Source organism: Podarcis gaigeae (genome assembly GCF_964106915.1).
Source record: "Podarcis gaigeae genome assembly, chromosome: 3".
NCBI classification, from domain to species: domain Eukaryota; kingdom Metazoa; phylum Chordata; class Lepidosauria; order Squamata; family Lacertidae; genus Podarcis; species Podarcis gaigeae.
In genome coordinates, this window is record NC_139680.1 from 90,226,371 (window position 1) to 90,238,475 (window position 12,105).

Below are 12,105 nucleotides of genomic sequence, written 5' to 3' on the forward strand. Positions count from 1 at the left end.
TTTTTTGGAAAATTTCCTTGGCATCTGGATCCTCATCAAACTTGGAACAATGAGGATGTTAGGAAGACTGTGGTTTGGAATATGCAGACATTTAATCATACATTGATTTATAATAACAGCAAACTGCTCTCTCTGTCTGATGTTGCCAGGGTGCTTGGTATTTGAACCAAAAAACTTGCGGCGTGAGGATGGGACCTAGCCTGGGGAGCTACCTTGAACAAAGTGGTTCTTAAACCTCAGTGCTCTCTTCAGGCACAAACGTGTATAAGAAGTATGCAACAGCAGCCTCTGTGTCTCGCATGCGGTATGAAGCCTCTGGATTAGCTAGGCCCAGGGCCGGCCCTACCAATAGGCAGAGTGAAGTGGCTGCCTCAGGCAGCCAATGCTGGTGGGTGGGGAGCAGCAGTGAGGTAGTGGAAGACAGAGCAATGTATGCCACATGGCCTGACCTATGACCCCTGACCTAGGCTGCTTCCCTCAAGAACAGCAGAAGAGGCTGTCAATCACCAGCATTACAGTAAGGATCAGCTGCCATTTGGCTGGCTTCTGTATGTAGAATAGAGAGTACACCATATTTACCTTCTTGTCAAGCAACAAAGTGTCTTTGGTCAGCCGCTGTTGGAAGCATTGTACTGGCTGCCAATTAGCTGCTAGGCTAAGTTCAAGGTGCTGGTTTGGGTGTAGCCTGGGACCAGCATACCTGAACAATTGGCATACCCATTATATGCTGAATTGGTAACCTGTGGGTGAGGACCTCCTGCAGATAACACCTTATCAGGAGGTCTATTGTATACAATGGATGAATCAGTGCTGTGGCTCCTACCCTTCGGAATCCCCTCTTTTTGCATGTTAGACAGGCATCTCCTTTGCTGTCTTTTCAGTGCCTCCTAAGTTGAAGCCTTTTAAGTTGAAATCTTTCCCAGTCTGCATCTGTACATAATTTATTTTAAAAAAATTAAAACAAATTTTTATTGTTTTATCACCTGATGTTTGCTATCCTGGTCTCCTTTAAGGGGAAGGATAGGATATAAATTTAGTATATAGTATCTACCTTAAACACTCCTACTAACATGAATGGAAAATAATGGCCTATCCCAATGGTAACCAAACTGTTCTAGGGAACTCTAAGATTCACCAGGTGTTTCTCGGAGAGAAAATCCGTAAAAGCAGAAAAACCTCCCTGCTCAGTCACCACTCCTGATCTTCTTGTGCAATGCACCGCTCTGGGGCAGTGCTGGGTGTGTTCTAAGGCACCCTCCCAGTTTGCATTGAAGCAATGATGAGGCAGAAAAGCCCTGGCAAATCATCTTCATAAGCAGTCTGTGCTTTCTAGAAAATGCCCTAGAATTCTTTGCAGTGCACAGGGGTTCTTCAGCATGCAAGTGGATGTAGAGAGGATTCTCTGGCTGTGAAAAGTCTGAGAGCCACTAGCCTATCCTATATGAAGTTTTACATTTGGTAAACAGTGAATTAAACAGCCATGGCTGAAAGGAAACAGTGCAAGAAAGCCATTTCTCCTTGCCTCTGTGCTTCCCCTCCTTTATTCCCTGTGGGTTCTCACACAGGTGCTTTCTAAAGGCACTTTTCTGTATGATTGCTTGGTATTAGATTCTAGACTAGGGAAAATGTAGGTGGCCCTAGAGACAGTACTTGCTCCTCTACCTGACTGCATATTGCAGGACTCTGCATCGCCGACCCCAGTTGTCAAGATGCGTTCATGTCTTGTCTTCTATGTGCAGAATTGCTGTTTTGGTTACCATGCATCCTGATCCTATACGTGTTTCCTCAAAGTCCCACTGAGTTCTCCTCAGCACATACTCTTATGCCTACATCCTGCTAAATTTGGGTGTTAGGTTTAAAAGGTTCAGGAAATGAATAAGAAGACTAGTGCAATAGGATACTGGTGTGGTTGTTTTTAAATGCAGTGTTGATTAATATATTCTTATTTATTTATTTATTTTTCAGTTGTACAAAATAAAGGAAAGAAAAATAAAAAGAGGAGAAAAAAGTGCAATATATGTTAATACATATATGGTTCTTATACAGTCAAACCTCAGTTGTTGAATGTAATCTGTTCCAGAAGACCTTTCAACTTCCGAAACGTTGAACAACTGAGATGCAGCTTCCGATAGGTTTGCAGGAGGTTCTTGCACTCAAGAGGAAGCCGTGCTGGACGTTCTGAGTTCTGAGCAACATTCGAAAACTAGAGCATTTACTTCCAGGTTTTCAGTGTTCGGGAACCGAAATGTTCAAAAATGGAGCCGTTCGAGAACCAAAGTTTGACTGCATATGACTGTATATACAAGGTGCTTTTTTTCTGGAGAGACACAGGAGTATGCATACCCCTAAACATTTTGTGAATCTAAGTTTGGCCTCATTTCAACATGAGTAGGAAAATGAGAGCACCCCTAAACATTTTTAGAAAAAAGCACTGCTTATACATATATTATTAATAATAACCTACTATATTCTGTATAAACACATTCCAAATTTCAATATATTTACCCAAACAAAGTCTGCATCTACAAGCAATCTGTTCATATGTTGTGAGTGCTGTCATGTCTTCAATCCATTGATTAAAGAGGGCCATAATTTTGTTCTTCCAGTTCATCAGTACCAGTCTCTTGGCTGCAGAGTTCATAGGCAGTTGCCAACTTCCATTTAATAGTATATACAGAAGAATATTTTCCTGTTAATTTTTTAAGTTTTCCCATATAGTCATATTTATACAGTCAAACACTATCTCCCAAAATTTAGTTAGAATAGGACACAGGATGGACCAGTGGTGGAATTGTTCTAGGTGTGCAGGCAGAATTCTCCACTGTCTGTTGTTTTGTTTAAGAGTAGCCATTGTAATGTAACTTAAGTTACTTATCTGTGTTCCAAAATTTGATTCCATTTTAATCCTGATCTACAGTGATATCTTTGGGTTTCTGTGTTATCCATGTTAGAAATTCTGATCCTTTGGGAGTCAGCAGAGATTCTGAAGGAATTCATTTCTACTTGGGTCTAGTATTTATCATTACTGTGAATAAATATCACTAAGTGTTAACCCTCGGTCTACGTCTGATGACCTTTGTCAATTCGGTGGGTTTAGTGACACCAAATCTTCAAACGCACTTAGTGCCGCTTCAAATGTCTTTGGATTCAGTCTCTTTTCCCATCTTCACACTTGCAAGTCATATTTGAAAGCAAAATATGACTCTTCCCTCAACGTGGGAAAAGAACACACATATCTTCCCCCCTTCAAACAGAAATATGTTGGGGGTGGCATGTGTGTCACTCATGCTTCCTTTCCTGCCATCTCTGGAAAATGTCCAAACTCCAACGCAACACAAGAGATTTATCTTGCTTCTGTTGACTACAGTCTACCAGCATGCAAGTTTTCTCTGCTTGTATTAAAATGGAAATACGGAATGTTTAAAATCAATTTCCATATTATAATTTGCCAAACAGCCTCTATGCTCAGTGCTCCACTTAAAAGGTAAAAATAAAGGGACCCCTGACCATTAGGTCCAGTCGTGGCCGACTCTGGGGTTGCGGCGCTCATCTCGCTCTATAGGCTGAGGGAGCTGGCGTACAGCTTCCGGGTCATGTGGCCAGCATGACTAAGCCGCTTCTGGCGAACCAGAGCAGCGCATAGAAATGCTGTTTACCTTCCCGCTGGAGCGGTACCTATTTATCTACTTGCACTTTGATGTGCTTTCGAACTGCTAGGTTGGCAGGAGCAGGGACCGAGCAACGGGAGCTCACCCCATCACAGGTATTCGAACCGCTGACCTTCTGATTGGCAAGCCCTAGGTTCTGTGGTTTAACCCACAGTGCCACCCGCATCCCGTCCTCCTCTTAGCTTTTCTATAATTCTGTGCAAATAGTGAAAAAAAAAGTTGCATGGGGCATCAAAGGGACACACATGGCGCAGTATCTCCCTTGCAGAAACAGGGATGGGATCCAAGAATCCAAACTCAGGATCCCACGGTTCATCTAAAATAGGATGCTTTGATTGAAAACAGATGGCATGTATTTTTCAGCACTGCACTTTTAACTATATTTAAATTCTCTGCATTAATATGTGCTTATATCATGCCTATCTATGCATACATTGCCATACTATCTGTGCATATGTCCATAAATAGCTATGATACAAGCACATATTCATTTACATATATCATATGATATACAAATGTAATGGATAGACTGACAGATACTTAACTACAGCTGCACAGCTGAGATAGCTATCTACATACATAAACGTGCTATTCTTAACAGATATTTTAAGTCACACAACACACCTTTTATCTTCTGTGTCGTACAGAGGATATTTGCATTGTTGGCAAAGCAGTTGATTGATGTGACTTCAGAGTAAAACTTCAGACTTAAAAGAGCTCTACATAGAAAGCTCTGATCTTGGTTTGTCCCAACAAATACATTGTTACCATTTTCTTTTCCTTACTCAGTAACAGTTAATCATGACAGACAAACCAGCAAGCATTTCTTTTGCAGTTTGCTGTTAGCAGAGGTGCCACCTTCTCTGGAGGATGGAGGAACCAATGTACATGACGTTGCACAGTCAGAATGTCATGTGCAAGACCATTTGAACATTGAGGGGGCCTGCCCCCCTAAAAAAAAAACCCAGCCTTCCCCCAATGCTTCAGTGGCACAGTCAATAATTATTGACTAAAGGCTGCAATCGTAACCCTACTTACCTGGGAGTGAGCACCATTTAATTCTGAAGGACTTCTCAGTAGACATAGTTAGGATTGTGCTGTAAAATGCACATGGTTAATCAACTACAATTACTTTAACTAGAGTTGAGAACAGCTCTGCTTTACATTACACTGTTGCATTCTAAACAGAGTGAGATCTCATGCTTATGAAGTGGGGAAGCTGGGAAATGGTCTTTAGAAGTAGTAAGTATAGTCAAGAGATTCAGACTATGGCTGTTTATATGACTGGATGCTGAGTCTTATAATAAAATCAGTTGTGATCCAACTCATGTAAAATAATAAGCTGCAACAACGACAAAGTAAAAATAAAAATAAATTAGTGGGACCACGTTCTTTGGACTTTCAAGTAAATGTTAATGGGAGATGTGGGATTTGCAAAATAGGGGCTAAATTATATGATTGTCACTGAGAATGTCTACTGAAATGAATCTGTTTGAAGATTAGGGCTTAAACAGAGCACCAGTGCTTAATTAATGCATAACATTAGATAAATTTAGAGCATCAACCATTTCTTTCTTTCCCTGCACAAATATGCAAAGCTTGACTCAGGGAAAAAATATTTTTAAACCCATGCTTGTCTTCCAAGGATTAAGCTGAAACCCTCTGGGAGTAAATCACATTGAGCTCAATGGAACTTAGTTGTGCGTAGACATGTCTCCAATTGTGCTATTAATATCAACTTACCATTCCTCATTTTTAAAATACATTACTCTTTTGTACTATCTTTTCATAAATCCTCCAAAACATTTTAAAGCTTTCATTTTGTTGTTTCATAGCAACATAAATCTTTATAACATTAAAAAATTTAAACTTTGCAGGAATGCAAAATTCCACTGGGTGTAGAAATAATCTTCCATGCCAATGTTATCTCCCACAACTTAGGTTTGTTAGTTCATTATTTTCTTGGAACTTTTGAAATGGGATGATGCTTTACGATGAGGTGATATTATCATGCAAGACATCTGGAATAAAACACTAAGTTTTATGGGCTTAATATGTGTTGATTTTATTTATACCTTTGTGTACCTTGGCATGACATGCTAGCATAATGGAAATCCATTAGCCCTTTTTATATTTAAGTTGCAGACAATTTCTATTACGAACCCTGCCTTTTCCCCAAACTGCAGCTTTGGCTTTAAAGACAGTCTATTGCCCTGGATGAGAAAATATGGAAAAATGTGTTTCAGTAAGAAGTTGTGAAATTAGAGTAATTCTAAAAGTGCAAGTTGTTTAGAAATGTTGGCCTTTGTTAATACACCTTTGTCTCCCTGTATATTAAAAAAGGATGTCCCTACCATACTACTGTGTTTGCAGACTGTGTGCCTATGCATATGGGAGTAGCCAGGATTTATGTTGGAGGGGGCAGGATTTGTATTGGGGGGCAGAACTGAGCTGTCTGTGATGCGATTGGTCAGCTAGTTAAGTACCGTATTTTTCGCTCTATAACACGCACCCGACCATAACACGCACATAGTTTTTAGAGGAGGAAAATCCGTAGGCATGCCACCTGTAGGCATTTCCTCCATAACACGCACAGACATTTCCCCTTACTTTCTAGGAGGAAAAAAGTGAGTGTTATGGTGCAAAAAATACGGTACAGTATTTTTATTTATTAACTCGACTGGGGGGGCAGCTTCATTCCCCCCTCCATGTCCATGCATATGCAGCAGACACAGGGGATGAAGAGACACCAGGATCTAGAAAGAAATGTAAGGGTGAATGTGGGCAAGTAGGGGAGAAAATACACATACAATAGAAAGTGGACTACCTAAAAATGGAAAGTGCTGGAAGGACCTACAACAAAAGCTTCAGTGTGTGTGATGGAAGTGCCAAATCAGTATGATGGGGCAGTTACTTTGGCAACCCTGCATTTTGAGTAGTGATCCTCTGCGGGCACTATGAAAATAAGGGAATAAGGAAAATAAGGTTGTGTAGACAACGCCGTGTGAAAACATTAACAGCGCAATGCTAAATATGTCTACTCATAAAGCCCTACTGAATTTAATGGGACTTTCTCCTGGGGAATTGGGTATAATTACACCTTTAATGTAGGGGGATCAAGGCCATCCTAGTTTTTGTTAATTCTCCTTTTCAACTCATTCATTAAAAAAAAAGTCAATAGCTGTAGTTCTGAAATAATGGGTGCCCTCCTCACCCAAGTGCCTTTTCCTAAAAAAAACAAACCAAGATTTTCCTGTTCGTTTTTAAGTAATAAAAAGGGGGCTATTAAATACTCTGGGACAGAGAGAGCCCCCAACCCGGGAGGGTGCTCTTTTTAAGAGGTGGGAGCATACAATGCAAACTAGGAATGGGGGTTCATAGCCCTAAAGCACTGTGTTTGTATATGTGTGTGTGTGTGTGTGAGAGAGAGAGAGAGAGAGAGGGGGGGAGGGAGAGAGAGATGGAAAGGCAGATGGGGGATCCCTCCTCTGAGGGATCCATGAGACAAGAAAAAGCAGGGGGCCAGTTTCGCGAGGTCACCAAGAGGCAGCAAGACAATCTCCCAGCTCTGCTTAGCAACCTGGTCCTGCAACAGCCCGCAGGGCGTTTCCGCGCTTGCCGTCCCCTCCCCTCAGTCCGCCTGTATCCCTGCATTCCGTGCTGCGAGAGAAGCGGCGGCGGCGGCAGCAGCAGCATCATCCCTCCCAGGCTCGGGCATTCCGAAGCCAGCTCGTCTCTCCCTCTCTCCCTCCCTTCTATCCCCTCGCTCTCTCTCGTTCCCAACAGCCGCGGCTTGTCCTCTCCGCTGCTGGCTCAGTTGCTGGGGAGCGAGAGAGAAGGGGGGGGGGGCTGAGGGGAAGAGGCCGCCATGTTGGATCCCGAGACTTCAGTAGCGGCGGCGGCGGCGGCGGCAGTTTGTGCGTGAGGGCGTCAGGAGCAGCCGCGGGGCGGGGGAGAAGCGGAGGCCGAGAGGAGGAAAAGGAAACCGGCGGCGGCCGGCGGGCGGGCAGTTGTGAGGAGAAGGAGGCCGGGAAGCTGCATCACCAGCGCCGCGTCGCCCTGAGAAGATGCCTTAAACGCGGCACCCGGATTGGGAAAACAGCGGCAGGGTGGGGGGGGGGGGAAGCCGGCTGTGTGTGAAGGAGCCCCCCTTAGTCACCCTGTTCCTCCTCCTCCGCCACCCGCAAGACAAAAACAAGCAGCGGCGACATGGAAAGGATTTGCTAGGGATTATTCGCTCAGCCTCCCCTTGGCCGGCATTTCCAGGGAGGGCGAATATTCGCCCCTCCAAGGCGGCGGCCTGAGGAAATGAAGGCTTCACCTTTCTTGGTCGGGTAGCCGGAGAGAGGAGCTGGTGCGACGGGAGAGAGAAGAGGGAGCCCGACCCTGAGGGGAAGAAGAAGAAGGCTCCTTTCCCGGGGACTTTTCCTGCCCTTCTGCTGCTGCTCCTCCTCTTCTCCCCACCCCCCGCTCTCTGAAGAATTGCCACTGATGCATTTTCCAAAGGGTGGTGGAGGTGGAGGTGGTGGAGGTGGAAGCCGTGGTGGTGGTGGAGGAGGTGGTGGCGGCGGCGGCGGAGGCGGCAGCAGCAGCAGCAGCAGCGGATATTCTCCAGCGCTAGACCTTCCCAAGCCTGTGCATTTTGATTTTCGCCGGGGGCCTCCCCTCTCCCCATCTCCAGCGATCTTTCCCTCTGCTGCTTTTTCCTCGAAAAGTGAATCGCCGGTGCAAATTGGATGGGGGTTTTACACTTTAATGATGCAGTAAGGATTCGTTTCGGGATTACGTTGCATGATCTGAATTTTGAATGAAGGAGGAGACCTTTTAAAAAAAAAGAAAGAATAAAATCGCATCTATATGAGGGAAGAGTGGATTCAGTCTTGGGTTGGGTTTCTTTTTAATATTATTATTTAAATGTATAAAATATATATTTTCTCTTTTTAAATGTATTAAAAGAGATTTTAGGGTAATTATTTTTCTCCAATATCCTGTATATATTGTGTGTGTGTGTGTATGTGTGTGTGGAAACAGCTGACCAAGACAGAGTACTCAGAGTGGGAATTCTTGAGATGCATTGTACCTTCAGCACCATCCCTGAAGAAGCACTGACTTTTCAAAACACTTTTTAGAAACTAAAACATTCTGATGTGTTAGAGTTTTCGAAAATAACCAGTAATAATAATTGAGGAGAGGCCCATTAAGAACTGAAGCAATCATGTCTGGAGAGGTACGCTTGAGACAGTTGGAACAGTTTATTTTGGATGGACCAACTCAGACAAATGGGCAGTGCTTTAGTGTGGAAACGCTGCTGGATATACTCATCTGCCTTTATGATGAATGTAATAATTCACCCCTGAGGAGAGAGAAGAATATTCTGGAGTATCTAGAATGGGGTAAGTTTGATCAAACATGATATTCCTGTCCACTTTTAGTATTCTGGTATGATTTATTTTAAGATTGCATGTGTTTATAGCTAGAGTTTATAGCTACTAAGTCATTTTTGTTTGTATTTTACAATACAAAACTGGTGAATAACCATAATTTTACATCAGGAATCTCAGGTGCACATCTCCTAGGGAGTACTGGTCTTGATGATGGGCCTTTTAAGGCTCTGCATTTGAAGTTTACATCTGTAGAATGAGTGACAGTGGAACACCATATGACTTATTATATATATGTATAAGTTTGCTTAGCTAAAAGATAGTGAAATTGTATGTTGCTTGCCTGAAATATTTGCAATATCTGCAAAAAAATGGAGAAGTGGGAGTACAAAAGGGTTAGATGTATCCTCAGCTACTGTTGACCTCTGTAAAACACATTGGAAAAATGTAAAGTTGGTAGGCAGGCAAATGTGCATGTTCTCATTCTAAACACAGTATTGTAATACTTCAGGATTTTTAATGAAAGTCAAATGATAATTGGTGACTGAACAATGCTGGCATCATGACAAGGCTGGTTATTTATTTCCTTCTAAATATACAGTAGTTAGAGCACAAGAGATGAAGTCACATGAGAACAGTTATTGTATGACCTTCAAATGTCAAAGTCATACTATAGATAAACATGTATTTTTAAAAATGTTTGACCAAAATAGTACAAGAGGACTGAAACATTTTTAGAAATTTTTTTAACCGGTTTGGTTTAAGCTAGTTATATCAAATAACCAGGATCTTCATAATAAAATCCCTGAAAGAAAGCCATTGTGTGCCCTGCATTCAAAATAAGCATAGCAGGTTGTTCTTTTTTTCTGCATTTTTGGTGTACAGATAGTTAAGGCAGCTTAGGCACTAACAGTCCAAACTTGGAACAGTTTATTGTATGGTAAGTCTCATTGATCTCTGTGGGTAAAGGATTGTAGCCTAAGTGTTACTTAACACTGCAGTTTTATACCCACTTACTGTACTTGGTAGTAAGCATCATTGAAATAATTAGAATACTAGACATTTCTGTATTGTTTCTGGCACAGTTTAGAACAGTTGCAGCTTGATATTAGATCATATCCCTCACTAGATGCCTTTAAAAAGAAAACTAGATTGAAATTGTTAACCTGGTTGTATAAATGAAGTTTGGCAGGTTCTCTTATGTAAAATGTTTTTCTAAAGTTGTACCAAACAGGTTTAAATCAATAGATTAATATCTTTGTGAAGCAGGATAAACTTAGCGGTGTGAATATGACAGTAAGGCTCCATCACATTGAATGTACATCTTTCAGTCTCTCAGTGAGAGCTTTTTGACAAATGAATGTTGTTTCATGATTCTCGAAGTAACTTCAGATTTGTAAATTAGTACTCTCATTAGGAACTTACACTGTACACTGTCAAAAGATAAATACTATCATGAAGATTTTAATACTTCTATACATGTGCCTCTGTAGTCTTTAAATTTACTTTATTCCCACATATAACTTTACAACTACAGAAGGAAAATATTAATTTCATTTCAGATACTCTGTTTGTTTGAAGTGTATGGTTATATAATTTACAGAGAGAGAGAGAGAGAGAGCAGGCAAGCAAGTACATATATTAACAGAGTATTTGAAGGTAAATTGTAGTATAGTGCAGTTCCTGTAGGGATTATGGGAAACAGGAAATGTAATGTAGGGAATAAGGGCTACAGCTTTTGCTCTCATGACTTGTCTTCCGCTTTTTTATATTAATTTCTCAGGGACAAAAATTATTTGCGGAAACATGCTGAGCATCTGAATTTTCATTGCTTTCACCTTAATTTACAGTTACATTGATGGGTGTGAATAGTGTTTGTGAAGGCTGCAGCAGATCACATATTTGTAGCAGTTCAGTAGGAAACATCATTTTGAAGTCATTCACATGGGCTTGATTTGGATTTTGTTCAGTCTTACTGTGTTTAATCAGGAGGGTGATTATTTTATGTGTTTAAAGCATTTTTGCTGTTTTCAAGAGAAAGTGGCTCCCTTTGGCTTGCATAAGATTACAAGGCATCCCTGCCCACAGACTCACAGTCTAAAAGACATAACACAAACGGAAATGATGGTGGGGAGGGAGGGGAGCAAACTTGGCTGCAAAGTTATTAGGATGACCAGCTTAAATGGAAATGGGTCAGAAAGAGCCTGCTGGAACTGATGTCCCAGCAGAGCTGGATTAACACTTCTTCCCATCTTTCTGCTGCAGCCTAATGGAACTGGCCTCTCAGAGGTAATGGAGTGGCCCTGCAGACCCATCTTTTCTTCTGTTGTAGCCGCTTTGTAATAGTTTCCAAAACTGAAGGTGGGAAGAATGTTTTCCTGGAAAAGCTATCATGTACCCTATATACAAAGGGTAGTATAGCAAAGGATAACACATTTTGTTAATAAGTTGCACATTTTAGTTACACTGTTGTGTGGTTATTGTTTTTCCAGCTTTTAGGGTTCATGATGGCTACCAAATCAGTTTAGTTCTGAGTGATCATCTAAAATTCTTTATGACTTGCCTTTTCTTTAAAATTCATGTCAGAATAAAAATGTGTGGCAGAAGAATGGTAAAACATTTATAGAATGGTTTATAGTTGCATGTTTGTGTTTAGTTAAAGCCAGGACTATCATACTTATTCCTTGCTGTATCTGACTGTAAATTGCTTGTACAGTTTACTGTTTTAAAGATTTCATGTTAGGGTTGTAATAAGCATAATTTGGTAGCTAAAGATTGTAGAGCTTCTGATTTTTACATATTAATCTTGGTGGGAGTAGTGGAAAAAGATGGCAGGGATAGGCTGTTTTTAGATTAACATCGTAGATCTTTAAATCTTCTTCTATGCTTTTGTTTATGGAAACACACACTGTCTTTATTTTTTAAAAACGTATTTAAAAATACTCTGGATGTAAAAATATCCTTACAGAACACCTTCTTTCATATATAACTTACTATTTTGTAATCCTTGAGGACCAATCTTTATAAATCCTGGAAATACATAACAATGTTGGCCT

At 41.2% G+C, this 12,105-nt stretch overlaps 1 protein-coding gene across 4 annotated transcripts in view; it reads left to right on the top strand.

Moving 5' to 3' along the window:
• The first annotated feature begins 7,313 nt into the window (after positions 1–7,313).
• CDC42BPA (CDC42 binding protein kinase alpha) overlaps positions 7,314–12,105 on the top strand; it is a 159,157-nt gene continuing 154,365 nt past the window's right edge. For 3 of the 4 annotated variants that reach the window (XM_083732033.1, XM_083732034.1, XM_083732035.1), the window contains exon 1: positions 7,326–9,061. In XM_083732033.1, coding sequence (XP_083588159.1) covers positions 8,884–9,061 — 178 coding nt within the window. In that variant the 5' untranslated portion in view covers positions 7,326–8,883. Of the gene's footprint in view, positions 9,062–12,105 lie in introns of all 4 variants that reach the window. The other variant, XM_083732036.1, reaches the window with a different exon arrangement.